Raw genomic sequence first — 24,942 nt, 5'->3', positions numbered from 1 at the left:
GAAAAAGAATTCAGAGAAATGGTCATAAGGTGGCTGAAAAGAATGGAAGACAAATTCGACAATATGAGCAAGAACCAAGAGGAAATGAAGAAGAACCAAGAAGAAATGAAAAATGACATCGCTGCTGTAAAGAACTCAATAGAAAGCATCAAGAGTAGACTAGAAGAAGCAGAGGACCGCATCAGTGAGCTAGAAGACAAGATGGAAAAAAATACCCAAGAAAAGCAACTTCTAGAAAAAAAAAATTAAAAGGCAGGAGGAGAGTCTAAGGGAACTTTGGGACAACACGAAACAAAACAACATCCGCATAATAGGGGTTCCAGAAGGAAAGGAAGCTGAGCAAGGAATAGAAAACCTCTTTGAAGAAATAATGACAGAAAATTTCCCAGATATAGGGAAGAAAAAACACACACAAATCCAAGAAGCTCACAGAGTCCCAAGCAAAATGAACCCCAAAAGACCGACACCAAGGCACATTATAATTAAATTGGCAAACACCAATGACAAAGTAAGAATCTTAAAAGCAGCAAGAGAGAGACAGAAAGTTACATACAAAGGAACCCCCATCAGACTAGCAACTGATTTCTCAACAGAAACTCATCAGGCCAGAAGGGAATGGAATGAAATATACAAAGTCATGCAAAGGAAGGGTCTGAATCCAAGAATACTGTACCCAGCAAGGCTGTCAATCAAAATTGAAGGTGAAATCAGGAGCTTCACAGACAAAAAAGGACTAAGGGAATTTATTACCACCAAACCAGCAATGCAAGAAATGCTAAAGGGTCTGCTGTAAAAAAAAAAAAAGAAAGAAAGAAAGAAAGAAACAGGAAGCGAAGAAGTAACACAGGGGTAAAGAATAGGAATGGCGACAAATAAGTACCTATCAATAATAACTTTAAATGTAAATGGATTAAATGCCCCAATCAAAAGACATAGGGTAACGGATTGGATAAGAAAACACGACCCATATATCTGCTGTCTACAAGAAACCCACCTCAGAAAAAAAGACGCACACAGACTGAGGGTGAAGGGATGGAAAAAGGTTTTCCAGGCAAATGGAACTGAAAAAAAAGCTGGGGTAGCAATACTTATTTCTGACAAATTAGATCTCAAACTGAAGGACATAACAAGAGATAAGGAAGGCCACTTCATAATACTAAAGGGAGCAATCCAACAAGAAGAAATAACTCTGGTAAACATATATGCACCCAATACAGGAGCACCCAAATACATAAAAAAACTCCTGGAGGATATCAAGGGAGAGATTGACAGCAATACAATCATAGTAGGGGACTTTAATACCCCACTATCACCATTGGACAAATCCTCTAAACAAAACATCAGCAAAGAAACATCAATCCTAAATGACTCACTAGACCAGATGGAATTAATTGACATCTTCAGAACATTTCACCCCAAAGCCACAGAATATACATTCTTCTCAAGTGCACATGGGTCATTTTCAAAGATAGACCATATGTTGGGACATAGGCAAAGTCTCTTCAAATTCAAGAAGATAGAAATCATATCAAGCATCTTCTCAGACCACAGTGGCATAAAACTGGAAATCAACTACAATAAAAACAACCCAAAGAAATCAAACACATGGAGACTAAACAGCATGTTATTAAACCATGACTGGGTTACCAGAGAGATCAAAGAAGAAATAAAAAACATCATGACAACAAATGACAATGAAAACACTACAATCCAAAATCTATGGGACACAGCGAAAGCAGTCCTGAGAGGGAAGTTCATAGCTCTACAAGCCTACTGCAAAAAACAAGAAACAGGGGTAATAAATTACCTAACCCAACAACTCAAAGAGTTAGAAAAAGAGCAACAAGAAAAGCCCAGTGTAAGCAGAAGGAAGGAAATAATAAAGATCAGAGCACAGATAAACGACATAGAGACCAAAGAAACAATACAAAAGATCAACAAAACCAAGAGCTGGTTCTTTGAAAGGATAAACAAGATTGATGAACCTCTAGCCAGGCTCACCAAGAAGCAAAGAGAGAGGACCCAAATAAACAAGATCAGAAATGAAAGAGGTGAAATAACAACAGATCCCGCCGAAATACAAAGAATTGTTAAAAAATACTACGAACAACTCTATTCCAACAAACTGGACAACCTGGAGGAAATGGACATATTCCTAGAAAAATATAACCTTCCAAAACTCAATCAGGAAGAATCTAAACAGCTCAACATGCCAGTAACTATGGAAGAAATTGAAGCAGTCATCAAAGAGCTTCCAGCAAACAAAAGCCCGGGGCCAGACGGCTTCACAGGAGAGTTCTACCAAACATTCAAGGAAGAACTAAAACCTATCCTCCTCAGACTATTCCAAAAAATTCAAGAGGAAGGAACACTTCCAAGCTCCTTCTATGAAGCCAGCATCACCCTAATTCCAAAACCAGATAAAGACAACACAATGAAGGAGAATTACAGGCCAATATCCCTCATGAATGTAGATGCCAAAATCCTCAATAAAATTCTAGCAAATAGGATCCAGCAGTACATCAGAAAGATCATACACCATGACCAAGTAGGATTTATCCCAGGAATGCAAGGATGGTTCAATATCCGCAAATCAATAAATGTGATACATCACATAAACAAATTGAGAGATAAAAATCACATAGTCATATCAATTGATGCAGAAAAAGCATTTGACAAAATCCAACACCCTTTCTTGATAAAAACTCTCAACAAGGTGGGAATAGAAGGATCATACCTCAACATAATAAAAGCTATATATGATAAACCCACAGCTAACATCATACTCAATGGGCAAAAACTAAAACCATTTCCCCTAAGAACAGGAACAAGACAGGGATGCCCACTCTCACCACTCCTGTTTGACATAGTACTGGATGTATTAGCCACTGCAATTAGACAAGAAGAAGAAATAAAAGGCATCCAAATTGGAAAAGAAGAAGTAAAGCTGTCCTTATTTGCAGATGACATGATATTGTACATAAAAACCCCGAAAGACTCCATCAAAAAACTAACAGACATAATAAATGAATTCGGCAATGTAGCAGGATACAAAATTAACACCAAGAAATCTATGGCATTTCTATACACCAACAATGAACTTACAGAAAGAGAGACTAAAAAAGCAATCCCATTTTCCATCGCACCAAAAAAATTAAGATACTTAGGAATAAACCTAACCAAGGAGGTAAAAGACCTATATGCGGAAAACTACAGGACACTGAAAAAAGAGATAGAGGAAGATGTAAACAGATGGAAGAACATACCATGTTCAGGGATTGGTAGAATCAACATCATTAAAATGTCCATACTACCCAAAGCAATCTATAGATTCAATGCACTCCCCATTAAAATACCAACGGCGTATTTCACAGACCTAGAAAGAACTCTCCAAAAATTCATCTGGAATAAAAAAAGACCCCGAATAGCCACAGCAATCCTGAGAAAGAAGAATAAAGTAGGAGGGATCTCAATACCAGATTTCAAGCTGTATTACAAAGCCACTGTCCTCAAAACAGCCTGGTACTGGCACAAGAACAGACATATAGATCAATGGAACAGAATAGAGAATCCAGATATCGACCCAAACCAATATGCGCATTTAATATTTGACAAAGGAGGCATGAGCATACAATGGAGTCAAGACAGTCTCTTTAATAAATGGTGTTGGGAAAATTGGACAGATACATGCAAAAAAATGAAACTAGATCACCAACTTACACCATACACAAAAATAAACTCAAAATGGATACAGGACTTAAATATAAGACGGGAAACCATAAAAATACTAGAGGAATCCACAGGCAGCAAAATCTCAGACATATGCCAAAAGAACTTTTTCAGTGATACTGCCCCTAGGGCAATGGAAGCCAAACAGAAAATAAACAAATGGGACTACATCAAAATAAAAAGCTTTTGCACAGCAAAAGAAACCATCAACAAAACAACAAGAAACCCCACTGTATGGGAGAACATATTTGCAAATGGTATCACTGATAAAGGTTTAATTTCCAACATCTACAGGCAGCTTATACAACTTAATAAAAGGAAGATAAAGGATCCAATAAAAAAATGGGCAACGGACCTAAATAGAATCTTTTCGAAAGAAGACAGAAGGAAGGCCAAGAGACACATGAAAACATGCTCAAAGTCACTAATTATCCGAGAGATGCAAATCAAAACAACAATGCGATACCATCTCACACCTGTCAGAATGGCTATCATCAACAAATCAACAAACGACAAGTGTTGGTGAGGATGCGGAGAAAAAGGAACCCTCGTGCACTGCTGGTGGGAATGCAGACTGGTGCAGCCACTGTGGAGAACAGTATGGAGTTTCCTCAAAAAACTGAAAATGGAACTCCCATTTGACCCAGTAATCCCACTCCTAGGAATATATCCTAAGAAACCAGAAACACCAATCAGAAAGGATATATGCACCCCTATGTTCATAGCAGCACAATTTACAATAGCTAAGATTTGGAAACAGCCTAGGTGCCCATCAGCAGATGACTGGATCAGAAAACTATGGTACATCTACACAATGGAATACTATGCTGCCGTAAAAAAGAAGGAATTACTACCATTTGTAGGCACTTGGATGGAATTAGAGAACATTATGCTAAGTGAAATAAGCCAGTCAATGAAAGAAAAATACCACATGATCCCACTCATTTGGGGATAATGAAAAACATTATAAACTGATGAACCAAAAGATAGTTACAGAGGCAGTAAAGCATCAAACAGACTGTCAAATTACAGGGGTAAGGTTAGGGAGAGGTGGGGGAAATAAGAGATCAACTGAAGGACTTATATGCATGTATATAAGAGTAACCAACGGATGCAAAACATTGGGGGGTGAGGGCATGTATGGGAGTGGGGTGGGGGTGGGGGGCAATGGTAAGATATGTACACATATAATACCTTAATAAAAATTTGAAAAGAAAAAAAAAATAAATACCATGTGCTCACATTTTAGTATTATTACAGATAGGTATATCTGGGTACAAATTATACTTTTCTTGGCAAAGTGAAACTCTTAGATTGAATGTGAAGATGCTTATGTGAGGAGGTCATTGTGGAGATTGGAAAACCTATTCCCTAACACTACTGTCATGAATTAATGTGTAAATGGATTGGAAACAGATGCAGGATCTTCTAACACAAAAAACAACAGAATTTTGAATTTCTTTTGAATATAAAAGCAAATGGCTATGAAAAATTTTTCTATTTTTCAAAGCCCAAGGTTAATGAATTACATTAGATATTCCTTTATTATTGCAAATCTAGAATATGTGAATGAAATCCTCTATGCTTTAGAATCATAGACTTCTAAGAACTATCTCATTATAAGAATCACAGAATGATTTGTTTTTAAGAAATATTTTTCTCTAGCTCTCTGGTGGATCAGTTTTTCTTTAAAAAAAAAAAATCAATAAAATTTTCCTATTTTTCTTTCTCATAAACCATGAGGGCCTTAGTGAAAAAAAAAGACAAATATTTATTTAAAAATCCACATACTTTAATATTATTGTTTAGCTATATCAAAGTTGAATTGCCACATTCAGAAGCATTATAATCAAAGGCATTTTCTAAGACGATTACATTTTTGTTTGCATGTATTGTTATTTAATTTTTTGATGTGCCATAATAAACTATTAAACATTCTTTTTAAAAAATATATTTTTATTGATTTCAGAGAGAAAGGGAGAGGGAGAGAGAGATAGAAACATCAATGATGAGAATCATTGATCAGCTGCCTCCTGCACACCCACTACTGGGGATTGAGCCCACAACCCAGGCATGTGCCCTTAACTGGAATTGAACCTGGGACCCTTCAGTCTGCAGGCCGACACTCTATCTGCTGAGCCAAACTGGCTAGGGCAACTATTAAACAGTTTTTTAAAAAATTCTGCATGTCTGTATTTCCTTTACTATGTTATTTTCTTCTATTACCACATGTGATATTATGAAATACTATATAAATTAATAAATATATTATTAAAATGTATATTGAACAATAATTATATGAATATATAAGAACTACATAAACAAAGTAAGTGTACATTGATAGACAACTGGATAAAGAAAATATGGTGGTACATATATGCAATGAACTATTACTTGGACATAAAAAAAATAAAATCTTTCCATTTGTGACAACATGGATGGACCTAGAGGATTTTGTGCTAAGTGAAATAAGTTAGACAGAAAAAGACAAACACTGTATGACTTCACTTATGTGTGAAATCTAAAAACCAAAATAAACAAACACAGAAACAAACTCACAGATATAGAGAATAAACTGATGTTTGCCAGATGGAAGGGGAATTGGGGGTGTGCGGTGAAAAAGGTGAAGGGATGAAGAAGTACAAATTGGTAGTTACAGAATTGTCATGGGGATGTAAAATATAGCATAGGAAATATAATCAATAACATTGTAATAACTATCTGTGGGTGCCAGGCGGTTACTGGACTTATTGGGGGAACCACTTTGTAAGTTATATAATGTCTAACCAAGTATACCTGAAAGTAATATAATATTAAATACCAACTGAAATTAAAAAAATTATAAAAGAACTTCATAATTACTACTAATTTGGTTTTATTGAAAATTTATATAATTAAGAATTATTCCACACAGGATTTTGGAAAATGGTATCAGGATATATCCATTTCTTGATGTTATTTTCCAAAAGCCTATATCTATATTATCTCTATCTCTGTCTCTGCCTCCATCTCTGAATCAGTATCTATTTACATCTATTTCTATATTATCTATTTATTCATATAATCTGATACATATACACACAACAATGTGTATTTTTAATCTACTCACACACATATATGCATATAAACACATACAAAAAAGCTATGGTGGATGAATGATTTAGAAAATGATGTTAAAATAATATAACCTATGTCATGCTCAGTAATCCAGAAGTCATCCGAATTACAAATTGTTAAAATGGAAAGAATAGAGAATCACCAAAAAGTGACAGTGGCAACAATAATCTAAAGGATATAAACTATTGATTAAAGAAAACAGCATATAAATTGGTCATTAAATACTCAGAATAGTTATGAATATTTATATTTTTCAAGTGATGGTGTCCTAGGACAGCATGAAGATAAAGAGAAAACAATTCCCATACTTTCATATTCTTCAACGAAACTGTTCTTGTGTACCTCGAGAACGCAAACATTAGCGCTATTTGTTTCTGACATAATAATATCTCAAACCAATTTATATTGGTTCTGAAGCCAGACCGTTGGCATGTGAACGCCTGGCTGAAGCAGTGTCAGGTCGCCTGTGGCATTGGAGCCTTTCTTTTTAGCGTTTTCAGAAGTGGCCATGAACTTGCAGTCAGGGCGTACTCTTGAGGCTTTGTTTGGTGACCCTCTAGCAGCCTCTGGGCAGGATTTACTCGGAAACACTCTTTAAAGGAGTTAGCAGTCCCTGGCTGTGTGCCATCCTGCCTGCCCTCAGCTCCTGCTTCTCCATCATCTGATGTTTCCCCCTTTATCTATCCCATCGCTATTGGGGTGGTAATGATGAAAAGATTAGGAGCGGAATTCGAGCTACCACTGCCAGCTTGAGCTGGAATAAAGTATATCTATCTGTCTATTTTTTTTAACTTGGTGGCAATTATAATAATGAAGGTTAATACCTTCTGCTAATTTTGATGCCTTCAATTATTTTATAATTCCATTATTCAATAAATTCTTATATGAATGCCAATAGATTACAACATTGCTTTAGGTAGCTTAGGATATACTCAAAGCTACTCTGTCTACCTGTGGTTCCAACATGCCCAGATGATTGGGGGTCTCATCACTGTTATCAGAATTCTATCACAAGAAACTAAAGGAATTTCTGGGGAGGGGGGATTTAGACTAAATTAAAAACATGTAATGCTCTTAATGATGCTCTCAGTCATTCTACACAGCAAAATGCTAGACTCTCCCTGTTCCTCCAATTACTTATTTTACAAATTAAAATACGTTGTTTTCCTTATCTAGGATTTGGTTTATTTTTTTCAAAAATGCATGACTAATTGTGATTTTGTGAACACCTACGCTTATCAGTGTCTTTAAGAAAAACAAGAACAAGAACAATAGAACCCCTGGGGTTTTAGTGCCCAGCTTTAAAATTTTTCCTGTAACCACCCTATATTAATTCATGCAGGAACAACACAAGCAACTGAATACCAGGGCCAGAGAGATGTCAGTGAATCAAAGCTCTTTATGTGAAGTGATATGACTGCTTCTGGGTTGTTTGCAGAAGCATCTCGTATGAAGGGCATTCTGAGACTGCCTCAAGGGAACAAGCAAAGAATTTAGAAAAACTGATGAACTTTTTGACATGAGGCACTAGATCTTTTTATTCAAATGTGTGTTTTTTTGGTAGCGAATATCCTACCTTTTAACTTTGTAATTTTCATTGAAATATATCTCAAAAACCTACTTTAACACTCAATTTTCAGCATGATATACATACATATGTACACAAGGGTGGGCAAAAGCAGGTTTCCAGTTGTGAAAGAGTTCATTCTTGTATTATTTATTTATTTATTAATTACTAGAGGCCCGATGCACAAGTTTTGTGCACTGGGGGGGAAGGGAGGGTCCCTCAGCCCAGCCTGCACCCTTGCACCCTCTCGCAGTATGGGACTCCTTGGAGGATGTCCACCTGCCAGCTTAGGCCCAATCCCCCCAGGGATCAGGCATAAGCCAGCAGTCAGACATCCCTCTCGCAGTCTGGGGCTCTTGCAGTCCGGGGCTCTCACAGTCTGGGGCCCCTCGCTCCTTACAGCCCACCTGCAGTGGAGGCAGGAGAGGCTCCCACCACTGCCACTGTGCTCACCAGCCGTGTGCCTGGTGCTCAGCCAGAAGCCGGGTTCGCTGCTCCTTAGTGCTGCCTCAGAGGTGGGAAAGGCTTCCGCCCCCACTGCTGCGCTTGCCAGCCATGCACCCGGCTTCTGGCTGAGCAGCACTCCCCCTGTGGGAGCGCACTGACCATGAGGGGGCAGCTCCTGCATTAAGCGTCTGTCCCTGGTGGTCAGTGCGTGTCATAGCGACTGGTCTTTCTGCCATTTGGTTGATTTACATATTAGGCTTTTATTATATAGGATTGTATTATTATTAAACCACTTTTGCTCACCCCTGTGTATGTATGTATGTATATATGTGTGTATACATATATGTATATATGGCATTTATGGAAAATCTGAAGATTAGTCATTGGTCCCATTCTAATAATAAAAAAGAAGAAACCTTATTGAAAAATAGGCACTTAGAAACCCAGAGAGCCTACACACAAAAGGAAAGCCAAATATTTCTGGTAGTTAGTCACTGTTATAAATAGACCGCACAGCAGCAAATCAAATATAACATTAAATAACTCTGAAATGAAAGTAAGCATTCTGTGTAAATGTGACATTTTGGAGCAGAAGGTTAGTTCATTTTAGGTGGATGTTAGAAGTAGATGTCCTTAGAATTTAATGTTTCTACTTAATATTAAAATTAACATTTTAGTTCATGACCAAAAGAATAGCTTTGTAGAGTTTTCCCGAAGTATTCAGATTGCTGTTAAACATTATTTATTCTCTGAGCTCAAAATCAAGGGGAAAAGTATCTGTTTAATCTCTCATAAAATAGGTAAAATTTTCTATTCTAATATTGAAACTCAGGAACAACTGAAAATATAAAATTGATCCATGGCCCCCAAATTATTTTCAAACGGTACTAAAAAGGGAGTGCTCAAAAGAACAACACCAAAAACAACAAAAAATAAAATGCACACACACCAATGAAAACAACCCTTCTCCGCCCAAAGCAAAAGCCTTTATGTATCAGCCATTTTCTTTAAGCTACTTTCATTATCAGCCATTTTCTTTAAGCTACTTTCATTATCAGCCATTTTCTTTAAGCTACTTTCATTATCAGCCATTTTCTTTAAGCTACTTTCATTATCAGCCATTTTCTTTAAGACATTTCCTAAAAGCCAGTTGCATTTGACAGTGGAGTGTGTGTTTTCTCTGGGTACTCTTCATGGCTGGCTAGAGGCTTTCACAAAACTGAAGCTCAGGAGTTGGGCGGAGATGCACGTCTGGTTGTCTAGCCCTACCTGCGGTACTGATCTAGAGTGAGCAGTGTTTGCTTGTCTTGGAGTGGAAGAGTGTATTTGGAGCAAAGTCAATTACGTAATGACTCGCACTGCTCACTGTCTAGTGAGTTGTGGCATCACTATGCAGCTGTGATTGTGTGCCCAGGTAACAATTCATGCCTGAAGAGCTGAATACATACTCACATCTGATTTCATTCACTTTTCAGTAAATATTTGATTTGTAGTGCATGAAAAAATGTTTCCATTCAATAACTAATTTAAGTGTTTTTTTTTAATTTTGCCTGTGGGAATGAATAGTCTGGTCAACTGATATGGCAAAACATGAATAAGAACCCATCATAAAATACTCCAAGGGGTTAAAGTCCTTGGAAAACTGATGGTTTTATGTTTTTAATTTCAAAACTTTACCAAAGATGATTTTATAAAAATAATATATACTATTTTTTATGTGTATCTATACTAATAAAAGGGTAATATGCTAATTAGACCAGACATCCTTCCGGACAAAGCCATGGTGGTGGGGCCAAGGCAGAGGTAATTAGGGGTGATCAGGCTGGCAGGGGAGAGCTGTTAGGGGGATCAGGCTGTCAGAGGAGAGCAGTTATGGGGATCAGGCTGGCAGGTAGGCGAGCGGTTAGGAGCCAGCAGTCCTGGATTGAGAGAGGGATGTCCAACTTCCAGTTTAGGTTGACATCCCCTGAGGGGTTCCGATTGGAGAGGGTGCAGGCCGGGCTGAGGGACACCCACCCTCCTGCTCCCTGTGCACGAATTTCGTGCACCGGACCTCTAATATATATATATATAGTTAATTCTCAACCAAGGGTATTTTTCCCATTGATTTTTAGAGAGAGTGGAAGGGATAGAAGGAGGGGTAAAGAGAGAGAGAGAGAAAGAGAGAGAGAGAGAGAGAAACATTGATGTGAGAGAGATACATCAATTGGTTGCACCCTTACCAGTCTGGGGATTGAACGTACAACCCAGGTATGTGCCCATGAGTGGGAACTGTACCTGTGACCCTTCAGTGCATGGGCCAATGCTATAACCACTTAGCAACACTGGCCAGGGCATCATGTATATATTTTAATGGAATTATATGGACCACATTATTAAACATGCAGTTATTAAAGACAGACTAAGGAAATGTACACAGAGTTGTATAAATTATAACAAATTATAAGGTCACCACACACTAAAATACAACATGTCCCAAAAAAATCTAGACATACTATGAATAATTATAAAGGCAGCATACATTTCATTTTCAAAATGTAATAGAATGTATAGCTCTCGGCCATTAAAGTGTATCAACGTTTTTGGGACACGCTGCATGTATGTTTCAAGGGAGAAATAGTGGGTACCAATGGTAATTATCTATAATAATAAAAGTATAATATGCTAATTAGACCAGACGTCCTTCTGGACATCCTTCCGGATGACCTTCTGGACGAAGCCGGGGCTGCGAGGGAAGCCCGGGTCCCAGGTGCCTGCTGGCAGCCAGAGGGAAGCCCGGATCCCCGGTGCCAGAGGGAAGCTGGTGCCAGCAGCTGGGGGAAGGAAGGCCTGTTCTTGTGCGAATTTTGTGAATCAGGCCTCTAGTTCTAAAGAAAAGAGGAACATGCAATAAATATCAGAATGAAGAGAGTGCTCTTCGCATATACCTTTAAAAAAGTAATTCACCTTCCTTTAGATTTTCTTCTTATATGTCAGTGCCACACTTCCTCCTAAACTTAAAAGAGCACATGCTCCAATGTTTCTCAAACCTTCATGTTTAAACCATTGAGTGGCTTTTTATCTTTTGCCTAATAAGCAAGTGCTAAAATGAGATTACTGAGTTTCATATTATAATTTTGCATTTTAACCTTCTTTACCCATTAGAAAAAAGAAGTGCACCATTTCATTGAAGTCAGCCTGTTGGTACACATCATTTTTAACCCTATTTTTTTCAGTGTACCCCAAAATAGCATTGTGTAGTATGTCATTGGTTTCTTTTATTTTCAGTACTAGTGACCTGGTGCATGGATTCCTGCACATTGAAAGGAAATTAATTAGAAGGTGGCCGGTGGGGCGGGATTGGGCAAGATGGGCTGGATATGCCCTGGAGCCAACCTCCTGCAGTCCCTTCCCAGGGTCTGTGGAATAAGCCAGGTCCCTCCGGCAGGTGGGGTCCCTCGGCCTAGCCTGCAGGGATCGGGCTGAAACTGGCTGAGTGTGAGAGAGCACTCTGTAAAGTTGCTGTCATGTAGGGTGTAGAACGCAAATGGAAGTGTGCAGTAAACCAGATTCGGGGCTGACAGTGCCCCAGCAACAACATAACCCACAGCCGAAGGTGGAATTGCGCAGACCCGAGAGGAACTGGGCTCCCTCCTCTCTGGTTTTGGGGTGCGTCACCTGAGAACTGCCACTGCCAAGTCACTGCAGTTCAGCAGCTCCTGCATTAAGCATCTGCCCCCTGGTGGTCAGTGTGCATCATAGTGACTGGTCAGACAGTAGGAGGGATACTTAGCATATTAGCCATTTATATATATAGATATGCAGTCATTGCAGTTTACTGTTTACATGCCTACCTCCCTTTGCTAGACTGAGAGCTGCTTAAAGACAGAGAGTATGTTTTATTCCTACTCTTTATCATCTTTCATAATGTATGGCATGTAGTACATGTTCAATAGATATTTATTCCATTAAAAATGCTCTAGATATGCTTGCAAATGACCATATCCACTATGTTTTAAATTCAGAGTATAGTATTCTCTTTTGAGTCTTATTTCAGACTTGTCTTTTATTTTAAAGACAGGCAAACAAGGAACGCAAACTTATTTCTCTGTGTTAAGCTAACATGGGCATTTAAAAAAAAATAATACAACACTATGATTTTCACTAAACTAGGAAAGGTTATTTTGGAGCTGCTGGGACGTTAGATATTTGAAGTAGTAATTACTTCCTCCTTAAATGTTACCTTTCAGAGTCAAATACTGCTTTCCTGTTGCAGTTCAACTTTTTACTTAAAGGAAAATGTCTTTTATTCACAATTCACTGTGCTATAATATTATACGTGGTCATTTTCCTTTTCATTTGTTTTGGTAGCACTGTAAAATCAATGAAGCATCATAATAATAACGATAGCAGCTTATACTTTTAGTGTTTATTCTGTGCCAAGCATTTCAATAAGCATGTTACATGAGCTACGTCATTTAATAACCACATACACTTTATGATATGTGTGATTTTACATCTATCTATCTAAGCTTAGAAAGGCAATTTTCAACTGATAAGCAGTATGGTCAAGAAAATAATGCAAAGATAGCCACCTTCAGATTTTGCATTCTTAGTTCTTTAAAGTTCTGAGTATGCAGCAACAAAATTTAATACCATATTTTGCATAATCTGGAACCAGGAAGCACTTGTGTTATCATTTATAAAACAAACAGCCTATGCTGGGTTGTGCTATCAAGTCACTGCAACTAAGACTCCAAGGGTATTTCTTCTACATGGAGTGGATGAGATATGAACTCTTACCTGATGATCATCAACACTTCATGTTGAAAGTGATTGCTATCATTTATAACTCACCGTGGTAGACTTGGGTTTGGTTCCAGAATTGGTCACTGGGGTGGCAGATGATAGTTCAGTGGACTCGGTGTTAGAAGACAAATGTGTTGGTGTCTGATTTACTGAAATGGTATCTGCTCCACTCTCAGATCCTGACTCCAGGTCCTATTAAGAAAATGCATTCATATGAAGGACATGCACATGTTCTCTTCATGCTTTCTCTCTGCTACCAGCACCTTTCCACCTCTTCCTTCTAACACACACTGACACACGAAAGAGTTGCTGACAGCTGACATTGAGTATCACCCATAATCATGTATTATTATTATTTTTTATAACCTGCATTATTTTGTAACAACAATTGTACTCTTTCAAGGGCCTGATTTTTAAAAAAACAAATATTGGAGAAAGAGGTAATAAACAACTTTGGTAATTTAACAGCTGATTGTGAAGGGGACATACAAATGCCTAGCAGGTACATAAACAGATGCTCAACATCAGTAATTATCAAGGAAATGCAAAATCAAAACCACAATGAGCTATCACCTCACACATGTTAAAGTAGCCATTATCAAAAAGGCAAATGATAACAAGTGTTGATGGGTCTTGGAGAAAAGGGAACCTTATGTACTGCAGGTGGGAATGTCAATTGGTATAGCGACTATGGAAAACAGTACAGAGGTTTCTAAAAAAATTAAAACTGGAACTTTAATATGATTCAGCAATTCTACTTCCAAAGAAAACAAAGTCACTGTTTAAATAAATATTTGCTTCCCTATGTTCATTGCAGCCTTATTCACAATAGCTAAGAAATGGACACCTAAGTGTCCAATGATAGATGAATGGATAAAGAAGATATGATATATGCACATATGTGTATACTAGAGACCTGATGCATAAAATTTGTGCATGGGTAGGGTCCCTAGGCCTGGTTGGCAATCAGGGCCAATCTGTGGGGCAATCGGGGTGTGGGGGGCGGGGAGCGTGCGCTGGCACCTGCCTTGGCTGGCCTGGGGGCTGGGGGCAGCTCCTTCATTGAGCATCTGCCCCCTGGTGGTCAGTTCGCATCATAGCGACTTGTCGTTCTACCATTGGGTCAATTTGCATATTAGGCTTTTATTATATAGGATATATGCACACATGAATATAATGGAATATTAAATATATACAAGTATGTACAATAAAATATTACTTAGCCATAGAAAAGAAAACCCTGCCTCTTCTGAGAACATGATGGAACTTGAAAGCTTTAAGCCATGAAATAAGTCAGACAGAAGCACAAATACTGATTGGTATCACTTAAATGTGGAATCTGAAAAAAAAGCCAAACTTATAGGACAGAGTAGCATGGTGATTGCCAGGGACTGGGGAGGGGGCAAGAATAGGGAGATGTTGGTCAGTGGGTACATATTTCCAATTGTAAGATGTATAAGTTCTGGGGATCTAATATTCAGAATGGTGACTATAGTTAATAATACTGTATTATATACTTGAAAGTTGCTAAGAGAATAGATTTTAAATGTTCTCAACACACACACACAGAGTTATAATTATATGAGATGATGGCTATGTTAACTAACCTTATTGTGGTAATAATTTTGTAATATGTGTATCAATTTATCAAATTGTTCACCCTAAGTGTACACAATATTATATGCCAGTTTTATCTCAATAAAGCTGCAAAAAAGAAAAGAAAAAAGTGGGATGCAAGAAGTAAAAAAGACACATACAGCAATAATGAATACAAAAAGGAATCTACATTCTTTAAGTGTGTGTGTAAAACACATAACCCTAACCAAATTTCTTATGCCATGAGTAATTTTAGATGAGTGATAATCTATTTTTTTTTGCAAGGAAAAGACAACACTTTACCATAAGAGAAATATGATTAATTAAAATTTAAAATTGAGTCAACATTAAATGAATAGTCACAAATAGCAGGTAATTTATAAACTTCAAATGCATAGTTATAAGTAGCAGGTTATTTATAAGCCATTTACATTCGACCTTCATGTACATCAGAAATCTTTTGCATTAATTTTACCTTCTTGTTTATGAATTGATTAAATAACAGGGTAACTTTATATCTTTCTAACAATACAATAATTCTGAAGTTAAATAATAATTCTTTAAAAATCTACCATTTATGTGTTTTACCTTTTAAAGATAATACTTTACAGCTATTTTCTGCTTCAATTTCACTAACTCTATGTAGAAGCTAAGTTATTATTATTACTTGATAGATGATGAAGACAAGGCTTAAGACAAGTAACTTGACCAAATTCACATTCTGTGTCAGAGCTGGCATTAAAACTCAGATCTGTTTGACCCCAACTTGTTAGGCTCTATCAAGAGAGCTCCTTTAAGTCTTTACATCTACCCTTACTTTAATACTAGAGGCCCGGTATTAAATTTCGTGCATGGGGGGGTGTGTGTCCCTCAGCCCAGCCTGCACCCTCTCCAATCTAGGACCCCTCGAGGGATGTCCAACTGCCCATTTAGGCCCGATCCCGGTAGGATCGAGTCTAAACGGGCAGTCGGACATCCCTCTCACAATCCAGGACTGCTGGCTCCCAACTGCTTGCCTGCCTGCCTTCCTGATTGTCCCTAACTGCTTCTGCCTGCCAGCCTGATCACCCACTAACCACTCCCCTGCAAGCCTGATTGATGCCTAACTGCTCTCCTGCCAGCCTGATTGCCCCTAACTGCCCTCCCCTGCACGCCTGGTCACCCCTAACTGCCCTCCCCTGCAGGCCTGGTCCCCCCCAACTGCCCTTCCCTGCAGACTCGGTCGCCCCCAACTTCCTTCCTCTGCCGGCCTGGTCACCCCTAACTGCCCTCCCCTGCAGGCTTGATTGCCCCCAACTGCCCTCCCTTGCAGGCATGGTCCATCCCAACTGCCTTCCCCTGCTGGCCTGACTGCCCACAACTGCCCTCCCTTGCAGGCCTGTTCCCTCCCAACTATCCTCCCCTGCTGGCCATCTTGTGGTGGCCATCTTTGACCACATGGGGGCAGCCATCTTGTGTGTTGGAGTGATGGTCAATTTGCATATTACTCTTTTATTAGATAGGATATATTGTTCACCTTGAAGACTTTCTTAAAGATTCCAGCCTATATTATTCTTTAAATATTTTATTATAAGTAGAACTCACTCCAGCATTTTCTCATAAGGAATCTCAGTCTGAGCTCACTGTTTCATTGCAAGTCTTGTCCTCCCTGCTAAACTGTAAGTTCACAGTGCAGTACGAGGGTGCGGCCAAGGGAGTTTCTCTGAATCTGGGACAGTGCTTCTTGCTGGACAATCAAGGTCATAATCATTCTGTTATAATCTCTTTATTCCATGGCACAATTATCAAAAGTAATGGAAAGCGCCTGTGGAAAATATTTTGGCGATGAGAGCATTTTAAAATTAGCTTTAAATACCAAGGAACAGAAATAAAAAACAAAGGATGTCCTAAAAAAACACCCATATTAGACCAAAAAGAAGTTTTGAGGGCTACAGGATAGATTTTATTCATTTTTAGCCAGCATCTGGTATGAGTGAGTACATGGGAGAAGGAAAGGGAATTAACAAACACCCAGTTGTACTCTCTGCCAGACCTGTGCAATACATCTTACATACGTCCTTTCATTGGCTCCTCCCAACAAGCCATTAGGTAGGAAATAATATCTCCTTTTTCACGTAAACGTGAAGGTAAATAATTAAAGAATTTTCTTGTGTTCTCAGATATTTAGCTGTAGAGCTGGCCTTTGGACCCAGGCCTGCAGATCCCAACGTTCATAATGTTTCTACTATATTATTTTGCCTTTTCAATGTATCTGTTGAACTGAACACTTGGAAGTAGATCTTGATTTACAGAATGAGCCCTTATTAGGTAATGGTAGTGATATTCTATGACATAGTACATATAATACAAAATCCAATTTATATTTTAAAAAGTGGTAGAAGATGTAGAGATAGGCAAATTCCAAAATCAGCACCCACACTTGCTCCTGTTTTTCTTTGTCTTTACTCTTCAACAAAGGAGCATGTCTAAGAGGTAAGGTCTATGTTATTCTCTGACATGAAGACAACAATATGGAGTTGTATTTAGCAGAAATATGGGCTGTGGGTTTTCTCCTACATACTTGGGGATTTAGGAAAGTTTAATGTAGAGGGAAAAGTGGAGAGATTAAAGAGATAGTGAGAAAGATGAACAATTCACACCAGACAATTTTAAAAGAGAAAATGTGTTCTATGCCTACATTAATAGCAAAGAAGTACTAAGGACTAAGAACCTCCTATTAAAAAATATGGTTATGTCTGGCTTTAAAAATGTTGACGAAAATGAGTATGATACTTCAATATACCATTCATATGTAAACAAGTTTAAACATCCCTTCTTATTGGTCTTCAGATTACTTTCACTGTATTTCCACCAGGAATGGAATAATTGATGTCTGGGAAGACAGAGGAGATTTAGGGAAGACTTCACTGTAAAGAAAATATTTGAGATGAATCCTGAAGGATACGAAAAAATTATCCAGAAGGTTATAGGCAAAAATAAAAATGCTATTTCAACTGGCTTTCTGGTTGAAGTATTTAATTTCATATTCACTTTTAATTTTTTTTTTTGTTCAAGCTATTAGATTTCCATTATAGTCAGCTAGAGCAAACAGTATGATGTAGTGGTCACATGACATGGCTCTGGATTAAGACTGGCTGGGTATGTATCCCATCTCTGATACATATAATTACTAACTTCTCCATGCTTTTTACTCACCTGAAAAATGTTATGAGGAATAATATGTTAATATATTGTCAAAAACTTATAATGATATCCAGTATATACTAAAATAATACTAAAGTTATTATTTTAATTTGTTTATTGACTTTGAAATATTCTGTCCCACAGTCAGAATGAGTCTTAAATAACTACAGAATCAACTGTAGAACTACTGTATACTAATTAAAAGATTTGATATAGAACAGTTCTATTTTGAAAGGTGCTCAAACTTATATATAGGCTTGTCTGTCCCTTTGCTCTTAGGTAAATGCATAATTTCTTGACTTAATGTGTTCATTATTGCATAATGAAAATAACAGATTAATTGAAAAGGAATGCATGGCTTAATTATAAATACATCTACCATCATATTTGCTAATTTCCAAAATATAAGCCATTTAATATGGAACTAATATTAAATATGCAAAGTGTATAGTCAGTCTAGAATCTGTGTTTTTCAAATTTTGAGTGTCAGAATCTCTGAGGAGTGTATGTCTTATATAAAATTAATACACAGTAGAACAAAATTATCACCTCTGTCCTACTTATCATATTTCAATTAGTTAGTTTTAGAGTATTTTCAAATTGATCTAAATTCTTTCTTGTAGTATTCTGGATGAGTCTCTCCACCCATCCACCCATCCACCCATCCACCCATCCACCCATCCACCCATCCACCCACTCATCCATGCAGCAAATATTTATTAATCTTCTACATGCAATGTAAATTTGTAGGCACTGGAAATAAAATACTAGATAAGATAGACATAGCATTGCTAATTGTGTTTATAGCATATCGTTGAATACTGATAATTAGAGAAACAACCATATGAAGAGGATTTAATCACTTAGGAAGCATAATTTCCCAGAACAAACCTCTTTCAGTCTAACTAATAATAACCATTTTCTTTTGAATCACACACTTCTCTTATGACTCTGCATGAAACAGAAGTACTTGCGTGAATTTTATGGAACATGTTTAGGGTCACACGTGGGTAGATGCTGCCATCAAAGATGTTTCATTTGTAAGAGGGACTGCATGAAGTAAAGGGATAACATGCTCATGGGAACAGAAGTGGAAAGTGGGAGGCTCACAGGAACGTGCCGCCGCAGGTTGGTTGGTGTGCTGGATGTAGAGGAGCTGGTGCTGAGAGCGTTCTCAATGTCTTGGTCAAGTTGGTCCAGTTTCATAATTAGCAGCACCATGGAGTCAAGCCGCGCCCTATTTCGATCTTCTTTTATTTCCTGAGGAACAGAACATGTTGTTATGAATCTAAAAGGCCATTTCTTGGAAAGAATAAGAAGTGCCCTGTTCTTCAATGCGACAAAAAGGACACTGAATAATAGGCAGTTTTCTACTTAAGGGGAAAGAGAAGTTCTGTTCTGTGCCATCAATAGGCTCTTCATTGGGAAGATACTAACCAACTGCCAAGAAAGCATTTGACATGAATATTAAATGCATACCCTTTGGATCAAGGCACAATGAAAAGGAAGTACAACATCAATGAGCACTGATACATATGTACGATTTTCCAATTAATTATTCTTAGGAAAGGTTATACTACTCTTGTCCAGGACAAATCAACTGTAACATACTAATAAATTATTTGTGGTTAGACATTTAAGGAGACACATAAGAGAATATTTTTGGAAGAATACTTCTGAATATAGTAAAAAATGGGAACCAAATCAAATGAGGCAGGTTTTCAGTTTGTGCATAGAACAAGTTTGTGTTTTTTTTTTGTTTGTTTTGTTTTTTTGCATAGAGCCATTTTCCTAGCGTTGCTTCAGCTTTATTGTCAGTATTTCTTAGCAATCTTCTTTCCTGCTCACAAACTTTTGAAAAAAAGCCCACACAATCATATATATTTTTGTAAATTATGTTGGTTACTCATTCTAAATTCTCTATAATATAGACATATATTAATGAAAATACTGTTGCTTATAGAAATAGCCAAAGCTTCTTATTTACTATATAGAGTTATTTGGGCATGACTGTTTACTATTCTTGGATGTTCAAATCAAGTCAATTAATATTAGAAATCTTCCAAATTCCTTATGTGTTGCGTAAGGTATCAGGGTTGGGTAGAGTATTGGGGGAAAAAAAAAGATCAGGAAAAGCACAGTAAGATTCTATTGAGGGATGCAATGGACTCAGAGAGAACCCTTTTGAGGGAAATTATCATTTGTGACTCATGTTGCCATCTTCTCATCTGTCTGAGGTATTTACCTAGGTGAAATCAGCTTTGAAAGGAACACCAGTGGCAACCTCAAAGGGAAATATATCACAACAGAAGCCTAAAGGGTGTGGGTATAAGGGAACAGGTTGGAGCCTTTGCTTAGGTGATGGCATTACTAGTGGGATGGCTGAGTTGACTATCTGAATCAGATATTTTAGTTTGTTTTTGACATTTTTCTTTTAATCTTCCTACATTCCCAAGCCACCATTAGGAAGAACCACCAAAGAATAAGGACTAGGGCAATTGCATGGATTAATCTAATTTTATAGGGGTCTCTGTACCTTAAACAACTAGAGCAGATTGTTAATGTTATAACGAATTATCTTTAAGATGTCAAAGAATTGATTTCTTAGATTAAGTTGGTTAAAGAATCATTAATTAAGTTAATATATAGATAAGTTATTTGGGCAAGCTAAACTTGTGCTTCGTTAACAGATTCATGTCAAAGTGAAAGAGCTAGTACTCTTTCCACAAAGACATTAATTTTGAGAATAAATTAAGAATATTCAGTTTAATTTTCTTCTTGATAATCCAGAAAATGGAAAACTCTGACTGAATAGAAGACTCAAAGTCCCCTTAATTATTCCTCCAATGTGTTTGCTTGTATAATTCCTTTCCTTTTAAACCAAAGTTGTTTGACAAGATATTGTTCTTTGCATCTCTGTAGTCACAGTTTTTTTGTGATTGTCTTTTGCTTCCCAGTTTTAACATCTTCAAGGACAAAAGTTACATTTTTCTACCTGGCAAACACAGAGTCCAATTATACACTGCCCATGCAAGATGTTTTCAGGGATAAGAATAATGAAGTCAATAGGAGTCAGTGAAATAACACCTATCAAAGCCTTAGAGAATATATTTTGATATTTTTCCAGCTACTAAATTAATGTTGGATAAAGCAGTATATCATGTAGCAGTACTCTCAGAAACAATTTGTTTTTTAATTAACTGGATGTTGAGATTGTGCCTTAAAAACACTTTCAAACCCATGGGCTGAACATCAAATTATTTGAAATGATCTGCCAAAAGAAATAGAACCAAACAGCTCTGGTCTACAGTATTGCTTTAGAGAAATAGCCCATTGTTTGTTCCTTTCTTTCATGATGCTTCTCCTTAATCACCAGTCATTACATTCAGCCTGAAGTGTCAAGTACATAGGCCAGTATCACATGTTACATACACATCCATAAAACTTCACAAAATAGAGTTGACTACAAATCAGATGCTTTGGATAAATATTATTGTTCTTGTTTTTAAAGCCCAAGTATTAATAGTTTTCAAGTTTCTAACCTTTCATACGTCCATGGCTGAGCTCCAGTAAATAGCTTATGCCTTAAAACAGAGATGTGTACTTGCAGATTTTGGCTACATTAACTTCTACAGTGGAGCTTTCATTGCATGCTGTCATTCTCGTCCATGAAGAGAAGCTAACTTCTTAAGAAGTGAAGCTGCCTGTTAACAAACTTCTCAGTATTTCAGTAACTTAACCCCCTTAAATAAAGGCCAAAATGCCAAATTCTCTTCTCTCCTATCTTTCTTTCCTTCTCTCCTGCAGTCATAGCTGTTCTGGGCCAACCACTATTAAAGGGATACAATATTCATCAGTGAATAACAAGTATAAAATCACTGCTTTCCTGAATATTATAGTCAACCATGAGAAGATGACAATGAAAATTAACATGTTCGCAAACAAGACAAATATATGAAGAAAATAAAAAGGGTAACGAGATACATAGTAACTTGGGGGGTAGTGTTTCACTTTGTATAGGGTGGTCCAAAAGAGCTTTCTGAGGATGTAGAGAAGAGACGGAGATGGAGATGGAAATGAAGAGAGAGAGAGAGAGAGACATTTAGGCATCATGTGTTTTCTTCAACTTCTGCAACCAGGTTCCCATTCCTTCCAAAAACTATATTTCAGAAGAACACCAATGACTACAAATCAATTGCAAAAAACCTTTAAAACATAGTCCAGGTCTTTACATCTTTACTTAACAATTATCCAAGACATGTTTATTGGCCATCTACTATGTGCTATATGTCATTCTCTAGGGAGCAACCTATTTCATATTTGTACAGTTATAATCCTTAGGAGTGTTACAAAGTCAAATTCTGCCTTCCTCTAACTCCCCAGGTCCTTCCTGCAGAACTAGATGGCATAAGCAGTATCTGTTCCCTGAAATAGCCTTTCAACTATTTGAAGAACTATGTTATGCCCACTTTTACCTTTTCTAGGTGGATCATCTTCAGTTCTTTTCATTATTTCACATATAACATGCTTCCAAATTTTCACTGTTTTTGTCAACTGTTCTCTGGATATGATAAAATTTTGTCAATGACCCAAGTAATGGTTGGTGCCCAGAGTTAACATATTACTGTATGTGTTCTCTGACCAAGGCAGAGGAGGCAAGTACCTACCCCCATGTTCTATACCCTTTTTAATGCAGCCTAAGATTAAGGGCCTGTTTAGAAACACGGGCAGGGTATTCTTATTGGGAGAGCCACAATCTGCTTTTTGAATGAAGAAACAGTATTTAGTGGACTGTGAACTGACCCTGAGCCAGCAGTATGACCTATGCCTCCTTTTCCCAATATATGTGCCTGCGTCCTGCTAAGAATAGAAACATTCTGTTGTCTCCAGAATGTAACCAGCTGTTTTCAAGGTACAGATAATACATGAAGCTACCGTGGGAAAAAATCTCTTTCAGACACAAGTCAGTGGCTACTTAGTCAAATTAGGAGAGAGACTTCTGTTCAATTTGATTTGTTATCAAAATCTAATATGGCCAAGCCACATGGTGCTCATTGAGAAATTTGAAAGATGCTCCTTATTTATTGCCAACAGCTATTGAGTCCATGGGCAGTGAAGCCACTTTGATCACCTGGTATCTGCGGGAGAGATATACAGGGCTTTTAAGGGGTCATTCTCTCCAGGAAGCCTCTAAACAGGGGCCTATACTACCCTCCTTTCCTTGCATCTGGGGAAGAGAATTCCAACCCTCCTCTTTCTTCAGATGCTCTTTATTGAACAATACAAAACACAGCACAATTGGGGGGTGGTGAGGGGATACAAATGACCAGGTCTTTTACAGACTGGGCAGATATGAAGACCAGTGAAGGGGAGTGCCTCCCCCAGAGGCGCACAGGCTCTGTTTTCCTAATCTAAGCATTTGGAAGAAAAGCAAAAAAATTCAGTAAAATACCCAGATGCTTCCAAAGAGTGGATATTTGGCTGAGCAAATACAGCATTGCCTGAATGTTCTGCTTGTCAATGAGTTGTGGCATCAGAGACAGCCATAATAAATTAAAGGCTAGGCTAGGAATAGAACTAAGACTTCCTGATTCATAATCCAAGGTTCTGGCTCCTACACTGTCTTTGATTCCATAGGCATCTTACTGGCTATTCTGGGCTGGTAATGCTCCCTGCTCCCCCGTAAAAGAAAGGGACCTTTTAGCAAAAGACTTGGCTCAACTTCCTTCTGAATTATTTGATCTGTAGCCAGCTGGACTAGTATGAAATCTCATATTAGTGTTATACATTTTATTTGACAATAAATTCCTCATTCTAGACTTTCCTTTCTTAAAATAATATCCTGCCTAAAGAACCAGAAGTTTATTTACTCTTTTTTTTTCTTCACAAGCAGTAAAGATTTTTCATTCGAATCGACAGTAAGCTAGAGTTAATATAATTATCCTATGTCAGAATTTCTAGGCAAGCTAAACAAAGTCAGCCTTACTTTTTATTCTGGCGCATTTCAAGCTGCAACTTATGCAGAATGGGAGGTAAGAAAACAAACCAGCAACTATTTCCTATTTGTCAGATATAGTCTGTTCAACCACAAAATCTTGGTATATTACCTTTAATTAATAACATGTGCCACTATCATTTTAATATTAGGTGGTGAAGAGTGACAAGTAATATCCTCATTTGAAGTTGCTGCAAGGAATCTTTTAACTGAGATGTAAATGGTGGCCTTATATTGAATGTTTATGTTCACTCCCTACTTATCTCCTCCCGTTTATAAGGCCTGGGAAGAAAATAGGTCTCTCCTTTGATTGATTTTTAAACTCAAACTAGACTTCAGATGGAGCATTTCTGAGCTGGGGCTTTTGAAAATTGCGCAGAGTCTCCTGAAGAATTTCAAAGGACGTTTTTGCAGCTGCTCCTAGAGAGTGCTCAGAAGAGGCAGGTGTGAACCAGGCAGAGAATTGTGTGGGCAGCGATTCCTCTGTCCAGGGAAATATTCCTCCATTGGCTTCAAAGGC

General features: G+C 37.7%; 1 protein-coding gene across 2 annotated transcripts in view; it reads right to left on the bottom strand.

The window, feature by feature from the left end:
- Window positions 1–24,942, bottom strand: part of DLC1 (DLC1 Rho GTPase activating protein) — a 460,437-nt gene that overhangs the window by 277,293 nt on the left and 158,202 nt on the right. For both annotated transcript variants that reach the window (XM_080661952.1, XM_080661951.1), the window contains exons 3-4: window positions 19,538–19,687; window positions 13,697–13,840 (exon numbers count right to left, since the gene is read on the bottom strand). In XM_080661952.1, the coding sequence (XP_080518078.1) occupies window positions 13,697–13,840; window positions 19,538–19,687 (294 nt within the window). The remainder of the gene's footprint in view (window positions 1–13,696; window positions 13,841–19,537; window positions 19,688–24,942) is intronic.

The sequence above is a fragment of the Plecotus auritus genome (assembly GCF_963455305.1).
Source record: "Plecotus auritus genome assembly, chromosome: 3".
Lineage (NCBI taxonomy): Eukaryota > Metazoa > Chordata > Mammalia > Chiroptera > Vespertilionidae > Plecotus > Plecotus auritus.
The sequence above is the reverse complement of the archived record's forward strand: the minus strand, read 5'-3'. Positions and strand labels throughout refer to the sequence as shown.